The sequence below is a fragment of the Platalea leucorodia genome, assembly GCF_965183815.1.
Source record: "Platalea leucorodia genome assembly, chromosome: 8".
Lineage (NCBI taxonomy): Eukaryota > Metazoa > Chordata > Aves > Pelecaniformes > Threskiornithidae > Platalea > Platalea leucorodia.
The window spans coordinates 4,099,913-4,121,902 of record NC_138830.1 but is presented as its reverse complement, the minus strand read 5'-3'; the positions used below and the strand labels follow the sequence as shown (position 1 = coordinate 4,121,902).

The following is a 21,990-nucleotide window of genomic DNA, read 5'->3' as shown; positions in this document are numbered from 1 at the left end:
ACCCAAACAACTCTCATTTGATGACCTCTGTTTCCCCTAGGAGTCAGTGCAGCGGTTATGTAGGTCTGGTGGGGAGCTCGGTTCCAGAGCCGGAGGATGCTAATCCTTCTGTCGCTGTTCAAAGCTTCAGCAGTGTCAAAACTTGATACGTGAGATTTTTTGATTCTAAAATGAAGCCTGATGCTGACAGAGATCTCCCATCGTTTGCGTGTGTCGGCAGTAGTTAGTTGATGAGTTTCTCCCATTTCTGAGTTCAGCTTTCTGGTCTCCTCCTCTCGCTCGGAGCCTCCTGCGAAGGACAGGCTGCGGCTTTCTGCGCAACGTCTCTTCTGTCTCACCTTTCTTGGCAGTGCCGTTCTCTCTGTTCATCCACGGGCTTTCTGGCATATTTCTGTCATAAAACAAAGGGTTATACAAAAGAAAAAAAAGTTAGTAGATATGAGGAAGACATATAGAAAAAACACTATTTTTTGAAAAAAATATGATAACCTACCGGTCTTTAATAGCCTGAAGATTTATTCAGGCTTAAGTGTTGTCTTATGACCTAAACCCTGTTCTGGGTTTGTGTCCAGTTGCGTTCCCACAAGCTTCCTGTGTGACCCTGCATCAGGCATGCATTTCATTTCTTCGTCCCACAGTTTCACTTGTGAAGCGAGGAGAATAACAACCCCCCTCCAGCCAGATGTTCTGGGGATGGATTCGTGAGTCCTTGCGGGGTAACGTGGTGCCGGGTCATAGAAAGGCTTTTGTGCTCCTGCTTCAGATGTCAGGATGTCATCTTGGGCTAGTGTTCCTCACGAAACGAACGTCTCTCCGGTTTCAGGTTATTGTGTTGTGGCTTGTGTGCTAATGGATTAATTTCAGATGTTTTCAACGTAGTTGGTTGTTCTCTTTGTTTCCAACGTAGTTCTAATTTATTTAACAGTATTTGCCATTCAAGTCAACTGATTTTAGACAGATGTTTGTCTCTTGTGTTTTAGTCTAGACATCTATGATTTACAATCTGTAGCCCATCTGGTGAATTGCCATGGGAGTATGCTTATTTTCAATGCTTGAAGTATTGCAACATACTCTTTGCAAGTGTTTTTGCAGTAGCGGCTGATGAGCCAACCATCAGAAAAGGTTTATTTTAGCAAAAGAATCCAGCTTGTTTGTTCCGATTAGGGCAGCAAAATGCTCCATTTCTATTCAAAACAACAACAAAATGTTCCACTCCAAAATGTTGCCCGTAAATTGAAACTCTAGAATAATATATGGGTTTAATTTAAAAAAGAAGCAAAACCCACCTGGCAATGTAGAACAGCAAGAGACCTGAAGAATCCATCTCGCCCATCTGCATTCTCTGTGGCTGAACAAGTATACTTGTCTGACCTTTCCTAAATACTTCAGTGGGCTTTAGGTTGTCAAAGTTTCTTGTAACGTGCCAGCTTCGCCATCGCTGCTGCAGATGGTGGTTGCTGGGGCTCTGTCCCTGGCGTGGGATGGCCCTGCGCTGCCGGACCGGGTCCTCGTCCCTGGGGGATTCCTGCTCCCCTTCCAGCCCCGCGGCAGGAGGAGAGGAGAGGCTGCTGATGCACAAGGGGACGATGTGTTAAAGCAGCCTCTTGACCTCGTCTGGACTCTCCTCCGCTTGTTCAGTTAGCAAAGTGTGATGAAGCCAAAATCCGAGGTGCAGGATGGCATGGGAGGTCTTGCAGGTGAGGAGGGGACAATTCTTTACGCTCTCAGGATAAGTATCTTTAAATGCAGTGCACTTTGTGTTTGAAACGTCACACGTTTGATGTTTGAAAATTTATTAATTCATAGTTCTGGAGGGGATAAAAATAAACGTTTAACCTAGCTTCCTCTTCAAACTCGGAGGCAATAGTACTTCTGTGTAACAGCTTGTAGTACTGCAATAGCTTTGGACAGGGCACGTTCGGTGCAACTGCTGTATTTCAGTTCATGTCCTGCTTTTATGGGTTACTCTATTATTTCTAGAAAATGCCTCAAACCAGAATACAACATCTGGGAGACACACATTGCAAAGGGGCGTGCTGCTGGGTTGGAATTCTTGGTTCTTTACGTTCAAGCATATAGTGCTGTTGTTTAACTCCAGATTGAATGTACTTGAGCCTCCCGCTATGCGTAGCAGGTCAAGTAGCAAACACAGGTAAAGTAAACCGTTTTCAAGGGTCTTCAGTGTAAACAGCAAAGGTGCTGTCATGTAAATAAGCCAGAAAATGCTCCAGGAGCTGTCAGCTTGATGTGTTTGGCACAGATTTCTGAGTATTTTGATTTGATGTTTGGTTGAGGGAGTTTGTCTGCACATGTTGAAAACATCAGTCAAAGCCAGACTCCAGACTGGATATTGTTGTCGGGCCTGTGGCTGCGAGATCCAAGTACTGAACATGTAGATCAAATAGACATGATTTGCAGTTTAATGTTAGTAATGATAATGCATGGAAACTCCGAGACACCAATGTATTTTTTATAACTTTGTTTATTTTTACATTTTATTTTTAATTATATTTATGGCAAATTAACTTGATAATCTGGGGGAGTGGATAAAGGACTGTTAGAATTTGTAACCTCTCCTACTGTAGTCGCAGGATTTAGAAAGGATACTGAAAACACAGAAAGCGGTCATAGAAGTTGCAAAAGAATTTAAGCGGCACATTTTACCTGCATCAAAAGTGCTTCAATCTCCACTTTCAAACCCCGTGTTTGTATGCACAGCTTGAGGTAGCTGTGTTCAATGGCTGAACCGTGGAGGTGCAGACTTCAGGCCGATACCTTTTCGGATGTTTCATTTGCATTGAAGTAGTCATTTGGTGCCGGATCCAAGATCATTTGAAATCCATGGAACCATTTCTATTAAACTTGAGGGTTTTGGTCATGTTTTTGTATTGCTCTTACCAGGTGAAGGAATCACTTCATACTGCTAAACCATGATCTGAATAGAAAATAAACAGTTGAGGCGCCAGACAACGTGAATGGATGTGTGGTAGGCATCCTTTTATTCACATCCTGATGTGTAGATCAGGTTGTCTTAAAAAAATTGACAAGTATGTATGGATAAGCAGTATAAAACTCTCTATATGTTGCCTTCTTCAGGCATGAGCTGGTGCCACGGGGATGGCCAAGTGCTGGATGCTTTCGTTAACGCTGTGTCTTGATGAGCTGTATTGGTACCGTTATTTTTGCACCTTTCATGACCCCGCCTGTGGCAGGTTGAATGCAGAGTAGGTGGGATTTTTTCTGACATTTCAGACCTCTCCAAAGGTATTTTTTAAAGCTGTCATTTTTACCCCCTCAAGCACTTAATACTGTAATAAGCCGCTCCTTCTTTTCTCTCTAATGTGGAGTTGCTTTAATCTACAAATTTATACTCATCTAAAGACAAAGTATTCGGACCTTGATCAGCAGCAAATTTAAGACCCTGTGCCCTATAATTTAGGTTGACCCTTCCTCTGCCTCTTACCGTGTGTGAGCAGAGTTAGGTTAGCATCGGAATTAGCTCTTGTCTAGGAGAGATTGCACCTCAAAATTGTGGTGATGTTTATACGTGAAAGCTCTTTACATCCTACCTTAAAGGTTTTTATAAAGTGGTCTGACGCCCTCGTGTCAGCTCGTGCTAACAAGCAGCGTGAGGCTGGCTGAAAGGCGAGCAAAAATGCTCGCCACACCTCTGCTGCAACGGAGGGAAGATGAATGGAAGGATCCAGGCTTTGGTTTTGTTTGCCTTGTCGTCACCTTGCTTGGCCTGTGAGCTGCTTTGGGGATAACCGAGTGGAGGGAGAGGACACGTGTGCCTGACGGCGACAGGGAGCCTGTTTGTGCTTATTTCATTGAGGAAATTGTTCCGGAACAGCTGCTCATCCATGTGAAAATGCAAAACCTTGGGTGCCGGCCAAGGTCAGCAAGCCCTGGGTCATTTGTTTTAGCAAAGCAGGCCAATTTACCCTTTAATTATCTTTCCTTTTCGTTCGGTCACACCTCTTGCTCCCTAGATTTACTTCCTGAGAAGCGCCCTATGTGAAAGATGTGATACCACTTTTGTTGTGAATCAGAGGGAGGCATAATACTTTTTCATGGATTACTTATAACTGTTAAGCTTTATAAAATATAATGCATTTACCTGGCTGGATTTAATTTTCTACTTAGCTAGTACAGTAGGTTCTTCTTATGAAAATGTACAGGATTCTTAAATTTCAAAGTAAAAGTGCCCAAATCACTAAATTTCATATTGTTTCTCTGCTGATACAGGTATTGCAGTGTGAAATGGGAGGTTGGGTGTTTGCTGGAAACGGGGCTGAGAAATTCCTGGTTCAGAGAGTTTTCAGTCACTGGTCTCAGAATAGGAACTTTATAACGAAGCCGGGTAGGGTTTGCTGTTAGTAATAAGCAACGTGAAACGGTCAGTAAAACATATGCCCATGTGCTGGAGCTGAATGTGAAAAATATTGTGCAGTGGACGTAATTTAGTAATAAAGAGAGAAAAGCAATGCTCTGTAAGCACTAAGGAAAGGAAAATAGTGTAGTAAAATTAGTTCTTTGCCCTATAATGCTATGTGGAAAGAAAGAAATAGGAAAGATGCGTTGCTATAGCTGGAGGAACTTAAATGCCAGATTTTGGCATTTAGGAAAAATAGGGAAAAAAACCTAATTAAACTAAAGCGATCTTTAATGCATGCATAAAAGGTCACTCAGGAGCAAGAAAAAAGCATACTTATTCCAAAACTGGGTTTATACAAGAATTTTGAAAGTGTCATGGCTTGCAACCAAGGCTATAATTAGCCTTGAAAACCTTGGGACAGAAGTTTCTCAAGTAGCTTGTGACATTATTCCTGAAGGAATACAAACGGCCAGCAGAACTGACAATCTCTCCGTGACAGAAGCATCCTCTTGGCAGGGAAGTGGGAGACAGAGGTGGGAGGGAGACTTGCTTTGAACTGCAGCTTCACACAATAAATACACCGTGATAGAAGGAGGACTGGAATAATTGTTGTCATTTCTGTTAGACTACGTGTGCAGGTGTTTTTCAAACAGGCAATAGATTTGCAGACCCTTTTTGGTCATCTGAAATGGTTAAAATAATTAGCTTCCATGCCGTCAGAGGAGTGACAGAGCAGCACAAAAGAGGGAGCCTGTGGCTTGGAAGAGGAGGACAGGCTCTTATCGGGATGTCAAGCTATTAATTAGCTCTGCCACAATATGAGACTGAGTTGCTTCTTTTACTGTGCCTTAATTATTAACACGTGTCAGAAATAAGAAAACTGTGCTCTCGCAGCTAGGGACAGGTGTGGTCTGTCACCTGCCTGGCCGATGGACTTCGGTGCCTTCAGCCTGGCGGCTCCTCTGCTTTTCCCCTTTTCTTCAGAGGAGGGGGAATCGTTTCCTTGCACCTGCATTTTGGATGGAGCCAGCCCCGGCGTTTTGGGGCGCATCCAGAAGCTGATGGAGGTGCTCTGTATTTACGGTGTCGGAGCTCGGGGTGGAATTTGGCCTCTTGCTTTGTCAGCAGAGGTGGCCAAAGCTCTTCTGGCTCAGTTTCATTATGAACTCAGGAGACAGCCTTGGTTTTTTAACAGGTTCAAAAAGTATTAAAGCGAGCTCATTTCAGTGTACAGCATCCGTGTTAGAATGGACTGACTTTTTTCTCATTTAAATTAAATTTTGTATTGAACCACGAGCTTCAATTAAAACTTGCAGAGTTCTAATTCCCTAGAGGACACATTACTTATATCCATCCTGTGGATACGAGCAACTGAGGAGCATCCTTCTGAAAATGTCTGCTTTTTAACAGCTCAAAAATATTTGACATAACCAAAAATACACACACAAAAAAACCCCAAACCACAAAAGGTATGTTTTTGTTTCAGTGTTAATTGGGGAATGGTTTCACTGCAAGAAGAGTCTTTAATAATTGCTGGGACTCATTGTGCTGTGAGGATGGGGGTCTCTCTCTTACTCGCTACCACTTGAAGTTGTTTTGATACCGTTGACGAGAGAGATGAAATAATGTATGCTAAAGTCATTTGGCTAGCCTTGAAATCAAAGCGCTGGAAACAAAATCTAGCTGCAAATCACTAGGCTGTCATTCTTTTAAAACCCGTTATCCAAATGACTTTAACAGTTTGCGGGTCATATGCAAGGTTAAGAATCATCTTGCACAGTGCACGTTTTGATGATAAAACACAATTTTTTTTTTTTTTTATTGGAATGGAAGTGTTACAGTCAACAGTATCGGTGTGGGAGTTTGATTTCTTCCTGCAAGTAGATCGCTGCTCCATATGAGCAATTGGCAGAAGGTTTAGTAGGACGGATTGGAGGCACGCTGAGCGAAGCGTTTCTCATTTGTTGTATAGAGACTATCTCGTCTGTATGTAGAAACTCCAAAACTGTTCCATTTTTAAATTTATTTCCAAGTCAGAGTACCTATTTTTGAGAAAGCCTGGCTAGGGCCAATACAACTATAAGTAGATAGCATTTTGGTGAGGGGCTGAAACAGGTTAAATGTTAAAGCTTTATTCTGTTAAGCAATGTTTATGTGTAACATTTAAATTACTGTCTACTTAAAAGGTGAACTCAGGATTTTTGATTTTTATAATGACTTTTTTTTCTTGCAGTTTTTCAGGTTTGAGAAATCATGGACAAGGAATGAGTCGCATAACAATGTTAGCTATTCATTTTACCTAATCTCAGGCATGTTCTATCGTGAAGAACTGAACAGCACTTGATAATCCTGCGTGGGTTGAATCCCCCAACAAAGTGTCATTGTGTGTTTACTGGTACTGGCCACTACGTATAGATACACTGTCCAACTTACTGTGGAGTACAGCTTGGCAGTGTTATAGACCAAAGTAGATTCGGAGAGAAATAAAAACCCATATTCCTCAAAAGAAATTTGCAGAGATTTTTTTGATAGGGAAAACACATTTACTCAAATAATATTTCTGTAAAGTTCCTTCTGAACCAATTGTCACTTTATATTTTTGATGGGTTTGAATAGAGCCATTTAGATGGCAACTCCCCCCCCAATAATTCCTTACTGCTCATGCTGAATTTTTTTCCATTCACACTAAAATTGTTGACTCTCTGGGGGACAAATAATGTTGAAAGGCTATAGAATGGGGGGGGGGGGGGGGGGGGGACACACAGGGGGGGACAACACCCATATGAGCTGAATTTTCTATAGGAAAAACTTCTTCATGGAAAGGGCTGTCAGGCCCTGGCCCAGGCTGCCCAGGGAAGTGATGGAGTCCCCATCCCTGGGGGGATTTAAAAGCCGGGGAGATGTGGTGCTTAGGGACGTGGTTTAGTGGTGGCCTTGGCAGTGCTGGGTTAACGGTTGGACTCGATGATCTTAAAGGGCTTTTCTGACCTAAACGGTTCTATGATTCTGTGAATAAGAAGTAATAACGGCTCTTTTTTTTTTTTCCTTACTGGGGCTGTAGTATAGGTAAAGTTCCCTACATAGTTAAATATAGGGAAGTATGAATAGCAGCAGAACCACATACCTAAAATGACTTCTTTTAATTAAAACTTCGGAGTTTCCGTGTGCTTAATACACTTGATGATAAATTACCATATTTCAAATCTAGATGTGACTAGTAAAAACTGTATGCGCTGATTAGACTATAAATAACTGGATAGAGAAAAGGAACCAAGATCAGAGGAGGTATAAATAACTCGGATGGATTCCTGTGTGTAATTTGGATTTTGAGAGGTTGGGAAGTCCTACTTATTGTGCGATAAGCAGCCTGAGGAGTATAAAAACGTAGATGGATAGGAAAGGCCTTTTTGATAATTTAATGTGGACTGGTTTTGCTGATACGAGACAACAGACCGTGGCTCACTTTGTTGCTGGGGATTTCATTAGAGTTGTCTAAACTTTAGGAGCAGTCACTTCAAAGGCCATTGCATCCCACCTGCCTGAAGTCCTTCATATGTTTTAGTGTTTAGCTTGCTTACCTAGAATGTGATATGGTTTGGAGATGTTAGATGGCTTCTCCATCAGAGAAGGTTAGGAAGTCGTCTTTGGTATTGTTAGTCAAAGCTAAAATTCAGTTTGCAATAGCAGGGAGCAGAGTTCTCGCTGAGCTCTTCTCAAGAGTTTGACCATAACTATTTTCTTAGCCCATGGCAAATGGGCTAGCTAACAGGTTAGTGTGAACATTTTAATATGTAATAAGGAAGTAATGAAATGAATTTTTCTTTTTCAAAGTAGTGAACTCTGATTGCAAACATCTGTCTGATGTTTGTGGGGTTCATTTTATTGACAGCTCTGTGTGATGTTCCCAATTTTAATGGCTGAATCAATGAGCAATTGAGCGAACTATTTCCATTTCATCTGGACGCTTTCTTTTAGCTGGGAGGCTCTGTTTGCAAAAGTCGAATGGTTATGGCACTTGCTTTGTTATACTTGTACTCAGTGCCTCAAAAGGGAACTTGCATGTTCAGGGCTGGATTTCGGAGTGGAAACCATAAGCTTCTTGCTTGTATAACCACATTCCAAGGTTAGTCTGAATAGCTGAGATAATGAATTTGGTCTTTGTGCATTCTTAAACAGATAGATAGTTTTTCACATATGTGATTTTTTTTGCTACAATTGGACGCTTTCCTTAGGAGCTGCCTAATTCCAGGCTGCACAGTTTCTGCTTTGTTCTCTGCTCCCATGCCTCTGACAAGAATAACTTAACCAGATTTCAATATAGGAATTGTGGGCTGCTAAAGGACATATTGTGTTACTGCTTAATGCTGTAGAAGTTGATCAGTGGGTAATATAAAGTCTATGTTTTAGCCGGTTTATGATGAAAATATTATTTCAACGGAATATATGGTAAAGTCATTGAACAATGATCTTATTCTCAGAATGATGGCACAAGGCATTTTCCATACACCAGGAATTAGTGGAGCTGCTCATTTTGTTATTGCAGGCTTCAAAAATAAAGCTATTTTTAGCCTTTTCTGAGCAATTGTGCAATTTTTTTTCACTGAAAAAACTAATATCTTATTTCTCTCTCTCTATTAGGACCAGCAGAGGTTCCCATGATGTCACCCAATGGATCCATTCCTCCTATTCATGTGCCTCCCGGTTATATCTCACAGGTATGCTCCTTGAAGAATTAAAATGTATATAAAAGCAATAGCGTTGATCCACATAGAGAAGTCTACTTGGTTGAAGTTTAATTTAGAAATATTAATGAAAATAGTAATACGCATTTTCATACTTCTCCTCTTTCCTAGTAGTACTCACACGTTTGCACAAGTGAGCAGGCACGTGTACCTTCACACACTGGTATGTATAATACCAGGTGGTTTTTTTAACACTAGCAAAAGCTATTATATATATATAATCCTATATGTGCAACTTCTCCCTTTGTGAGAGGAAGAAGAGTCCGTGTTGTTAGGCGATGCCTTAAGTTCTAGTGTGACAGTCAGAGTGGGTAGGAGACCAGTGGCAGTGAGAGAAGGAGCCCCTGGAGGTATGAAATATGCTGTTGATCTTCGGTATCTTCCCAGCAGAAATCCTGCAGCATATCAGGAACTGGGGGTTTTGGTTTGTTTTCGAGAATAAATGTGATTTAATTATCTATTTATGGAAAAAAATGGAAAAAGCTTTTCGCAAAGCTGTTAGGTTTTGGAACGCTTGAACAGCTACTGCTCTTCTGTGTAAATAACCACTTCAGATTACCAGACTGTTTGTGTTCCTTCCATCTTCTGCAAAGCGTAGACTCTTTCTGAAGTAAGGAAGAAAAAAGGAAAAAAATAAAGGTTGATGTAAGGCAGAATAGCTGTGAACAATACAATAAATCCAATAATTTCACCACTTCCATTGAGACCTGGACTGGACTGAAAGCTTCATTAAGAGTATACAAAGTATTTCAAATATCCTTGATGAATGGCATAAGAACTTTTGATACACATATTTTGACATCGTGTTAAGCAGAAAATGGATGATGTCCTGGAATTCCTTCCCCTCCCCAGGAAACATGTGAGGTTGTGTAATTCTGAAAACTTGTGGATGGCGTCATACTTAAATCCCACAAAATACTGCAATCGTTCTGTGGTATTTTAACTTCTGAACAGAGTGAAAACATGCCTTAAGTACGGGGGACGTTGTTAGCCCGGCTAGGAGAGAGGGCAGGACGGCAGGGTGGTCCAGCGTCCTCCTGCTCCTCGGGCATCCCGAGGCGGGTGGTTGGGGTAGCCGGCGAGGCAGCATTTGCACTCCTCGTGCACTCACCTAATTTAATAAACTGGCCCATATCATACAGAGGAATTTTTTAAAGATTTACTCTTCCTTTGAAATAACTTTTAACACCTTCTTATTATTAAAATATTTATATCTCTCAGCCCCTGTACTAAGATAAATGGTTGGGTATACTTGAAATGCTTTCCAAACCAGAGTCATGAAATCTTCCAGTTGTATCTCTCTCTGAACCCAATTCCTCTTTCATGCTTTTTGTGGGGCACCATAATAATTCCACTAAAGAAGCCTTTAAGTAATTACTTAACAAAACCCAAACAAACAAACAAAAAAAGCCAAACAAAAACCCAACCCTCTTCTGAAGAAATTTTTTCCAAGGAGCTGGAAATATGTTGTAAAGTTTTAGGGGAATACTCTGTATTCAGCGCTTTTCGGCAGCAGAACGTGTGTTCTGCTGTGTGACAAGCGAGCCTCTTGCCTTTCAGACTGCTTCAAATGAAATAGTAGTTGAAAGTGTGCAGTAATCAAATTAGTTCTTAGTGTAATAAATGTCACTGCCTTATTTGCTCTTTTTTCTATTGCCTCGTAGTTAAAAACTCTATTTTATGATAAACGAGGAGAACAGAGCTCAAATTTAGAATGGCAAGGGAAAGGCTATAAAGAAAATTAATGCACTCTGAGATATGAATCGAAATGTATTGATTTTTTTGCTTGATTTGACCCCAAAGTGTACATCTAAGAATCAGGCAGGGAGCAGATACCCCTGTGGAGAAGTAACGGTGCCTATTAAAAAAAAAAGCATGAAATCTTCTTTCCATTTGGTTGTGGCAAGCCTGTTGTGAGTATTAGCTTTAAACATTACATTAGTTATCTAGTGATTGCAACCGTGGATTAAAATGGTGCTTCATTACCTCTTCGGTATTGTGAAAATGATCAGCAAAAAACTGGCAGGAGGTTGCGTGCCCTGCAAGACCAGCTCCACTGGGAGCAGTGGAAGAACAGTTAGATGCTGTTGCTAGATTTCAAGGACCGTGTTAGTAGTCGTGACTAGAAGCTGGGTTCGTTGATGTTAAGGAGGTGTGCCCAAGGATTAGGCTTAGCCAGGGTGGGAAAAAATCCAGGGAAATAATAGAAGACAAATACACACCACCGGTTCAGATCTTTCATGCTATGGTTTTACTTTCAAAGACTGGTTCAATACCACCGGTTATTTTGCATTTGCTTTTCAGCGGGCAAATCTCTGTGCGTCTCTGGCAGATCTGAACTATGAGATCAGAGTTCATGTTTCCAGAGTTCTTAGTTGGCTAAGGGTTAGTTAGATATAAAAGAGAAAAAAAGGTTCCTTGCTGTGCTGTTGGTGGACAATATTGCTACTGTGAAAGGTAGTTGTGGAAGGTGGCACGGTAGAGAAATTTGTATTAAATGCTTGCAAAGTCAGCAGTTTTGGTTTCAACTGTTGGATGTTGAAGGAGGAGAAGGGAGCAGCTCCTACGACTGGTCAGGAGCTGGGCACAAGCTGTTAATGCCCGTTCCAGTTCTGAGCTGTGGACGGAGTTGCTTCCCTGCCGCTGGGACCGTGCCCTCCCCTGGGATGGCCACCAGAGGCTACATGCCCTTGGGGTCTGTGGCCCAGTGCCGCCTCCTGGCTCCCAGGGCACCCTGGCTCCCTGGTGTCAGCGTAATCTGAAGATTAAAGATCGTGATTTGGATGCCAAGCTATTAAATTTGGGGACATCCTCATGGGGCGTTGTTTGTTACTGCTTTTCACAGTGTGTGCTTGGGAGGAGGGAAGGAGGATTTGGGGTGCTCTCATGAGGAGAGCTAGAACAATGGAAATATCAAAAAGCACGATCGTGAACTTGTTTGCTTAGGGCTGTTGGCTGAGGACTGCTCTCTCCGAAATAAATCTGGAGCAATTCCACTGGAGTTTGAGGAATTACTCATGTGTAGTAGGACATGAAAACTTGGCATGAAACTCCACTTTTGATTTTATTTACAGAGTTGTTAATATGTGGTCTCTGCCACAGATATTTTAAGGCTAAAGGACTAATTTACTGGTGGGAGCATGAAGTATGCATAGAGCTGATAAGACACCTTTTGTCAGGAGGTAATGTTGAGGTCATGTAGGCTGAACTATGCAGCTCAAGCCATGGTCCTGCAGTTCAGGATTCCTGCATCAACCACATGGCATTTGACAGAACGAGAGCCAAACTTCTAGAAAGAGGAAAGTCTTTAAATGACATTTGAAGTGGTAGAAAATCCATCACATCCTTGGGAATCAGGATTTTGGTCTTGGGTACATCCTCTACCCTAAGAGAGGTGTTCTCCAAAACCACGTTTGGCTAGCATAAGCTTTTAGCCACAGACTCTTTGTTTTTGTATGGTTTACTGCTGACAGAGCTTCTCTGTGTGTTTTGTAGACTGCGATCAATCGAGTCGTCCTTTCACAGGATGATCCCCCCCAACGCTCTGAACACACGGAAGGTTGTGCAGATCTCACGCTCACGTGGAGCTTTCCTTTTAAGTTCATGAGCATTGGTCCTGAAGATCTGTATCATTCTAGATTTAAAATACCCCAGCATTCTTGCCAGCATTATAGATGTTCATCTCTCTATTTTCCAGGTTCAAGGTACAGATTTAATACTCGTGTTTGTACGTGATGGATGGCAAGGATAGCGATGCAAACTTGCCAGGGCTGGCACGAGCTTGGATTGGCATCCTTAATAAATTAGGTGAATAAATAAAATGTTGACATCCAAGTTCCTTGTGGATGAGCTCATTCTGTACTGTTTTCTGGTACAGATTGATTTATGAATGAAGTTTCAAATCAGTTTATGAAATTCTTGAAGTATTGGTCTGGTCCACCCAGTGGCCATGCTCCAGATGTCCTTGCTGAATCTAGCACGCTAAGTTTAAGTGAAACAAGAATATTTTTTTGAAAGCAAATGGAAATTAATTCCATATTACCATGCTATACCCGTTCAGTAAACGTGTGTGTTACAGAATGAGAGTGATTGTATTCCTTTAACTGGAACTCACGAATATAGGTACAGTTTACCTGTGCAAAATTAAGATGACTGTCTTTTTCCTGGGGGTGTAGTATTCAATTTCAGGGGAGAAAAATAAGAGAACATGGAGTAGTGATGTACCTTGAATATGTGAATTATCTCTAGTTAGATTGACTTTGCATTGCTACAGCGATATCTTTAATGCAAAACACCATTTAAAATGGTATTCTCAAAATGTGGCAACTGATGAGGGAGGCAATTTTATTGTGTATGAGTAATGTTCACCCGGATTCTCCTGAAAGATCATCTATCTACCTCACTCAGCAATTAAGCTCCCTAAAATATGGAAAAAACCACACAGAACTATGCTATAATAATATTGTTATTGAGGCAGCATGCCAGTTACACCAGCAAGCACAAAAAACAACAGCAAAAGACAATTTACCTAGTAACTGGAAAACACAAAATAATGAAAGTTTAGCTCTAGGTGCCAAATGACCCGAGATACTTATTTTCTGTAAATATAAACTGCTAAAATTAGTAATAGCAATTAGTTTTAATATTCCAGTTGCATCAAGAGACCTCAACAGGGATTAGGGTTTCATTGCTTCTGGGCACTGAAGTAGAGACACTTTAGCAGACAGAGTGTTTCCTGATGAATTTATGATCTTTGTGACAAAGGGTTTTAAGCAGATACAAAGAATTGCGGATTTCTTCTTTAAATAGCAAAGTTTAACCTCTCTGCTAAGTTATGTGATTTACTTTAATGGATCAAAACTAATTTCCTCTGGTGAACTGCAAGAGTGTCGTCTCCCAGAATGGCACTGCTATAATCTACCCACTGCAAGTTTTACAAATCAAGATATAGTTACAGTCTTAACCTGTGGTGTTTTTATAGCTACCTAATGCGTATAAGATATAATACATTGGATTACCGATTTTATGACCTGTTAAGGACAGAATATCATATTTAAAGATTTTATGTGCAGCTTCAGGAATTTGCATATAAATCTATAATTCCTACTTTAGGGAGAAAATGCCCTGTAGGATAGGGAAATAAAGTATTTTTTTGCAAGGTCCCCTGTGTTTCTGTGTTCATTTGGAACACGTGCACGCGAAGTAACAAGAATGCTGTCAGCATTCGTGGCCTGGGAGGAAAGAAATAAAATATATTAATATTAATCTCTTAGCTTTTTGACAAAAGTCATTTGGAAGGCTGACTCATCCCCTGATCTCTGGCTTTTCTCTCACTACTGCTGGTATTTTGTAGTTTCATCTAGCAGGATAATTTCATCAAAAAGGTCTTTGAAGGAACTCTGATCTTTCCTCCCAGCTCGCTAGAAGATAGTTCAGGAAGAGAAATGCTAATACTTTTAAATACAGGTTTACATTGCATGCTGCTACAGAGTACAAGCTTTCTGTCTAAATCTGTTCTTCAACATAGTCACCTTTCACTGGGGCACAAAATACACGTGTAGTCTGGTCTAGATCGCCAGATAAGCGCTTATACCCACCTGGAAGACTGAAGTTGTCTTTGAGGCTTGGCCTAGTTAAAGCCATGATGAAAACTTCTCACATCAAGATGTAGGAACTTCCTATCTCAAATTAGAGCATGATCCAAGTCTAAGAGTTAAGTCCAACATTTCTGTACACGGTCCTAAATAAGTAGTTCTGTTTATCAAATATGTGCTAAATGGAAAAGGATTTTCCTCTTCTCTGGGTTTTGGAGTGCAGGTTTCAGACCAGCTCCCAGGATAAGAGGTGCTGTGGAGGCTGAGTAGAACCAGTAGCAGAAATGGGAGGGCTGAAAATGCAGCAGTTGCACCAATGTGATAGTCCAAATCTCTGGGGTTCAGCCGTCTTTTGAGGACTTTGTAAAGTCTTTGAAAAGTAAAGCTAGCAGATGACAAATTGCTAGCTGAGGTTGTAAATTTAGAGGTTAGGATCAAGTATGTTAAGCTAAACAATTCCTATTCTGGTTACTCAGCATAGCAAGCAACGTTTTTTTTTTTAATGTAAAACATCAATTACAAGTGAGTGAATTAACTTTCTACAGAAAATTTTCTTCTGTAGGAGGCCAGCCAACCCACAGAAATTGTTCGTATCTGTGGTCTCAGCCCGTAGCTAACAGGTGTAAATTCACATAACCTTAGGAGGCACATAGCCTAGGGAAAGAACTGGGTCAGCTAATACGGGTTAAATTTTACCCTGTGATAACTTTCTCAGCTGATGCCTCAGGCACGGACTCGTGTTTGCGGGAGCGTTACCACTCGTGGCCGTGGGCATCGCCTCTTAGACAGGGCTTGTCACTGCAGCGGAGTCAGCAGAAACAACCGCGTGCCCATGCCGTTGCTTCGCTTCAGGGTATATCAGCATAAACACATTTTTCTTTGCGGTTTAGGCTAAGACACTGTGATGTGACGAGAGTGGCTGGAGCGTGGGGATCCGTAGCAGGGTCTCCTCTGCTGATGCTGCTATGGGGGGTAGATAACTCCAGCTGACGTTGGTGGCAGTCAGCTGAGACTGGCAGCGTCTTACGGCAGGTGCCCTTGACGCACATTCACTTATCTCATACAACACATTCATCACATAGATTATTCCATCTGCGTGTCGTCGGTCAGTTTAGAAAAAATGAGGTTTTTAACAGCCTGTTTGTTGTATGAAACCAAATTATGCTTCCTTCATGCTTTTCTACCTTATGCACATCAACGTACAGAATCAAAGGGATAGTAATTGCTCTTAGGTGGTTGTATTTTTAACTTCCAGAAATGGCAGAAGTTTTTTGAATAAGCTTCAAGAAAAGCTTGGCTCCTAAGTCTGGACTGAAATTTGGCTGGTTGACTGTTCTCCAGAAATATAGCTCTGGAAAAATTATAAGCTGAAAAACTTTTTTCAGCCTAAGCACATTTCCACCTTCCTACATCTGTTTTTACATGCTTTGACTGTGGCATTTGGGGCCAAGTTGCGCGTGTTCCAGAGCTGATTTGCACAGACGTATAGACCAGCTCTGCAGCAGGAAAAAACCTTCTGCCCTATGATTTGTCGTGAACAGATACCTGTTGTGAGCAGAGCAATTCTTGTGAAAAGGTGTGTCAGCACCAGGGGTTCCTGCAGGGTACCTCTCTCCGTGCGCTCCGCAGTAGCAGTGCCAGCTAATTTCCCAGCGTTACTAACTCTGTCCTCGCTTGGAGCACTGTCAGAATCAGTGGTAAAAATTTTATGGGCAGAATGTAAGGTTGGTTCCAATGAGTACTCTTATTTTGGTGCTTTGTGCTCCTTTTTCAATTGTTTTACTCCCTAAATACAGGTTATTTATTTTGTCTCTTACCCACATAGTTATCGGGAGCAGCAGTCTAAGTCTCCCGGTGATTAGTGTGGCTATCTGAGTCTCCAGGAAAAGCCACATCACCACTACGATTACTTCTGCTGATATTAATTTTAGAAATGTGTTCATGAATAAACCTAAGGACCAATCATTTGCTGACGGAAGAACAAACCATAAACAGTGCTGGTTTAAAAATATGTTTGGTTCAGACACTGCATAACATGCTTCTTTCCCTGCCTTCCCTTCCAGGTGATAGAAGACAACACCGGCGTTCGGAGGGTGGTGGTTACCCCCCAGTCTCCCGAGTGTTACCCTCCTAGCTATCCTTCGGCCATCTCTCCAACCCATCACTTACCTCCATACCTGACGCACCATCCCCATTTTATTCACAACTCTCATACAGCTTTTTATCCTCCTGTCACTGGACCTGGGGACATGCCACCACAGTTTTTCCCACAGCATCATCTTCCCCCAACAATATATGGAGAACAAGGTGAGCTGGAAGGAAGGTACTGGCATTTCACACCTGTGTTCAGCAAGTTTTAAGGACTAGTGAAACCGAGAGTGGAAATTAATTGGAGTGGCTTTGCCCACATGGATGGAGCCTCCTTCTTTAACGTCCGGAGCAGGAAAATGCCAGGAGGTGTAGCCATCCGGAGTGCAGCAATGCAGGACAATCCTGTGTCGCAACACTAGGTTGCAGAAACAAGACCAATTTTAACTTAATTTATAAATACAGTGGGGAAAAAATGTCTCATCCCGTGCTCCAAACTAGGGACATGAGTCACGCCGATTGCTCTTGCTGCATCACGATGCAGCATTGTACAGAAAACCAAGAGACAAAATGTGTCAGTCGTGGCTTGGGAATGAGGATGGATACGGAGGGCTGGATCCGAGCATGGCTCGCCGCAGTCATTTCCAGTGGGAAAAGCCGAATACCGCTTCCTCTTGGCTGTAATGTGCCTTCTGCCCCCCAGCCATGGTTTTCCAAGAAATAATAGGCATTTTCTGTTTGTTATTCTGGCTGAGACTGTGCAGTAAGTCACTGAAAAGCATTGTCCGATACCACAGGGTAGCATGGCAACCCTAATCAGGCCATGAGTAAATAATTGCGAGAAAAAGAGTGAAAGGGGCATATTTCTGTCTGAATTACGCACTGTTGTGTCTGTGCCACCCTGGAGATAAGTCTTTGTGTAATCTGAAAGAGGGCGTTAACCAAAAAAGTAATCGGCAAAGCTACTTGAGATGTTTGCCATGGAAATCAGTTCGGGATTCGTGGTTTTACATTACCGCTGAACTACCTGGAGTTAAGACCCTTTCTGAAGAATACGTTTAAGCCACATCTCCAGAAGTGAGGTTCTGCTGGAGTGGGAAGGAAGGGGCAGAAGGAGAGGGAGGTATCTATGGATGTTCTCTTGAAGTGCCTGTTGACCAACAGACCTCACTTTTTAGTGAGGAATGGACCCTTCCAGCTGACATTTAACTTCATTATACTGGGGGATAAGGAAACGGGAAGCTCAAGAAATCAGCAGGACGGTGAGGCCGGCCAGATACACAGGGAAGGGACTTCTCTCCTGAAAAGGGAAGAGGACAGTTTGTCAGATTGCTTGGCAAAGCCTTGCGTGCAAACATGGTAGTGTGCAAAGTGAACATAGGGCTGCTAGTTAAGTAGATGTTGAATACTTCTGTAGCCTGGAGATACCAAGAAGCCGATTCAACTTAAAATTAAAATTTAAAAAACAAAAAAAAACCTTGGTTGCTTTACTGGAATGACCTATACCTGTAACACTAAAATAATTGAAGTGGTGAATATTGTACCGATGAGCATTAATCCACCATTTCCTATTTGCTGTACAATGACTTATAAAAAATAGCATTTATTTGTAACATGCTGGTTTGAGGCAGTTGCTGCGAGAATATAAATATGATCATGTAGCTAGATAAGGATAGATGAAGGCCAAGATGCACTGAAATAGCAAAGAAAGAAAATCTGACTAGTTGAGACAACTTGGAAAATTGTAATACAGTATACACAGCAATCTCAACTTAAAAACAAGGCTTCTGACGGCTGGATAGGGTGCTTGTTTGCTTCAGAAGTTTGTATGATAACTTCTGAATGGATGTAGAAAAAATACGAAGAATATTGAGTATCAATTGTTTTGCTAACAAAGGCAAAACTGTTGTTTGGGGCATGAATTTGTTCAAGCTTCTGACTCAAAGTGGGGCACGAAAAGGGGGATTGAACCATAGAGAAAAGCAGAAAATACTCTGATTCCTGCAAGCTGACCTGCCTTAGGTTAGAGGTCGTCATTCCTGGAGGCGGGAAGGGGGGATTGTATTTATTGATGTGTATCTCAAGTGTACATATGATATTTATGATATTTCTCCAGCTTTTTCTAGACAGTTTTACTTACCCAAAGCTTCCACTTCACGCCACACTTCTCTCCTGAGGCAGGCGCAGTTGTCACGATTGTAAAGTCTATTTATCCTGGGAAATTAAATTGTATGTAATCAGTGATGGCAGCTTCAAACCAGGGCATCTCGGCTTATTCTGTCCAGTCAGGCCCTGGGGAAGAAACTGCTAAATTGCTGTGAACTTATGAAGGCTTTTTCCTAAATATCAGTCTCCCTGGATTTTTCTTTGAAATCTGTGTCCCTGAAACACAAAGACTGAAAAGGAGGGCAAAACCTGTTGCCCTAATTGCCGTATTTTACTTGTTTATATGTGCTCATCCAAAGAGTTATAAAATCTCAAACAGCAAATGAGCACACTTAATGTAATACAAAGAATTGATCAGTCCTGCAGAAAAGCTTTTTTAAAGAAAAAAACCCTTGGTTTGTTGTAAAACCCATTTCTAGGAAAATCTGGCATAATTTCATTTAGAGATGGTCAGGAATTTGGTTTTCTGAAAAAATTTGGTGATTTTGTTGTTCTGTGTTAACATGGGTGAATTCTTCCATTTCAGAAATCATACCACTATATGGGATGTCCAGCTATATTACCAGGGAAGATCAGTACAGCAAACCACAGCACAAAAAGCTCAAAGACAGGCAGATTGATCGCCAAAACCGTCTGAATAGTCCTCCTTCGTCCATCTACAAAAGCCATATAGGCAGCTGCACAACTGTATATAATGGTTATGCAAAGAGCCACAATGGAGCGAGCAGCGGAGGCGGCGGCGGCGGAGGGGCTCCAGCAGTAAAGAAACCGGAGCGCAGAGCGAGAAGCAGCCCAAAGTCAAATGAACAAGACCCACATGGTAAAGACAGTTTTATTTATTTTTAATTCCTTTTTATTGCACCTTTCCGGCTTATGACCGCCTGTATATGGATCTAGTAACTATGCCAAAAAACACTACCACCCACACATAAAGACAGTGTTAATACAGTGTGAACTTAAATATAAATGTTGAGCTTGCTATACTATATTTGTTTTGTAAGAGGAGCTGGTTGCCTCCCCATCTTTCACGACTGCTCCCTGGTAGATGCAGCGTCGTTCTCTTTTTATCTGTTGGAAACAGAAATGCATTTTATGGGCAAGTTCTTGGTTTTGTTTTGCTTTTCATACAGGCATCTTGGCACTTCACAAAAATCCTCACGGACAATTGAGCTATAACCAAAACCTGACTACTAGGTATCACTACTTTGCATCTCCTAGGTAAATGTAATAAACTTATTAGAAAGTTTAGAGACGATTGCTGAAAAAACAAGTTTGTTTTTGTGAAAGTTCAATGGAAGCACAATTAGTTGAAACAGAAGAAATTTGAGATGAAATTGCTTAATCTTAGCCATTGGAATTAGTGGTCAAATAAATCTGGCTACTTTTGAAATAAAGTTCTTCAGCATTTTCAGAGGCTTATTATTTAAAAAATTGGAACTTTACAATAAAACGTTAGGTCATTCATCCAATCGATTCTCATCACAAGCCATTCGGCACATAGCCAGTTCCACCTAAATTTAACTCAATAACTTGTTGTAATCCTTTATACCTTTCAGCCTTTGTCTTCTCTGCCTGTCTCTTTGCTGACAGCTACAACTACAACTGGCTGAACAAACTTTTAGGTAGTAATCAATCAGGCTTATTCCCGGCACGTCTAGGATATTTATAATGTGGCACACTTTGAAATCTCTCATGTGAATTTATGCATACAACATAGGTTTTCCATTATCTGTATGTTGTGTGTATTTATTTGGCTGTCTACTTTTACGTGTGAGATGTAACTGAAATAAATACTCACGAAAAGTAATTTAATCGATAGCCAAAGGGGAAGAAAGTGCTGCTGTCATGGTAAGGAATGAGGATTTGCAGCCGTGCTTTGGCATCTTTAGAACTAGCAAGGAGCTGTATTTGGGAATGCTTTAATCCCAGAAAATGAATCACTCCATTAGACTTCCCAATTATTTCTTGTCAATCAGCTTATACAACCTTTAATGTTCTTATTTATGTTTATCTAATTTTTTTTTTACTCTAGTCTGTGGTGGAATACATGAGGTGTGTGGAAGCACCTACGTGAAAGACCTGGAATAAAGTATGGTCTTAACAGCTAAACTGCAATGTAGCTTCAGTGGGTACTGAGTCAGCCTGGATGATCACATTTAAAATAATCTAGATTTAATTTAAAAATATGTAGTTTAAGGGTTTCCTGCAACCCTCGTGTTTGTCTAATTTTTTCTCTTGGAGTAGTCTGTCTGTGCTCCAGCAGAAGAGCGTGAGCGCTCCTAAAATGCCAAGAAAACCAGTGGAGTCAGGGCTATGGCACGTCCAGTCTGGCAGCCAGAGAGCGCCTTAAAACTGGGATCAGCAAACGATGGAGTCTTCCCCCAAACCGTGAAAAAGTCCGTAACAGGAGACCATGCAAGCATCAGTTGTCCCACCTTCCTGATAAATCCAACTCACCAAACAAAGCCCTAAAATAAGCTTCCACTTGATATTTATAAACTTCTCATCATAGCTGCTGCTTTATATTTACCTTCTCTGTTTCTTCTTGAATTATTTAGGGGTTTATTGATTGATACCTGACAAACACGGCCATATGGGTGATTGGGGTGAGAGTAAAAAGCAATCTGGGAACAGCTGAGAATTTTGATTCATGCTGCTAAAATGGCGGTGTGTTTAGAATAGCCAAGAAAAAGAATGTGTCAGGAGCAACAAGCGGCAAAGCTGTTTCAACTTGTACTTTTTGTGGATGTGTATCGATTCAAGCCTGCTAATAGTTAAAAATTTGATGATGCTGTGTGGCTGCTTCCAAAATGGCAGAATAGCCTGGAAAAACTATTTATATATATATATATATATATATATAAAAAAAATTAAAATATGTAGAGAATAAGAGTCTTTATTTAGAAAACGACTTAGCCAAAAAACTCTTCAGAGGCAAGTAGGAATGTACGAATTTAGAGTAAAACTTAGAGTAAGGGGAGGGAGAGCTGGAGGTGATGGGTTCGTTTGCATGAATTTCTTA

The 21,990-nt window shown here is 41.3% G+C and overlaps 1 protein-coding gene across 1 annotated transcript in view; it reads left to right on the top strand.

Annotated features, from left to right (window-relative positions):
- Positions 1-21,990, top strand: part of FNDC3B (fibronectin type III domain containing 3B) — a 210,756-nt gene that overhangs the window by 96,077 nt on the left and 92,689 nt on the right. The window contains exons 4-6 of the mRNA XM_082319581.1: positions 9,017-9,093; positions 16,778-17,021; positions 19,495-19,788. Coding sequence (XP_082175707.1) covers positions 9,017-9,093; positions 16,778-17,021; positions 19,495-19,788 — 615 coding nt within the window. The remainder of the gene's footprint in view (positions 1-9,016; positions 9,094-16,777; positions 17,022-19,494; positions 19,789-21,990) is intronic.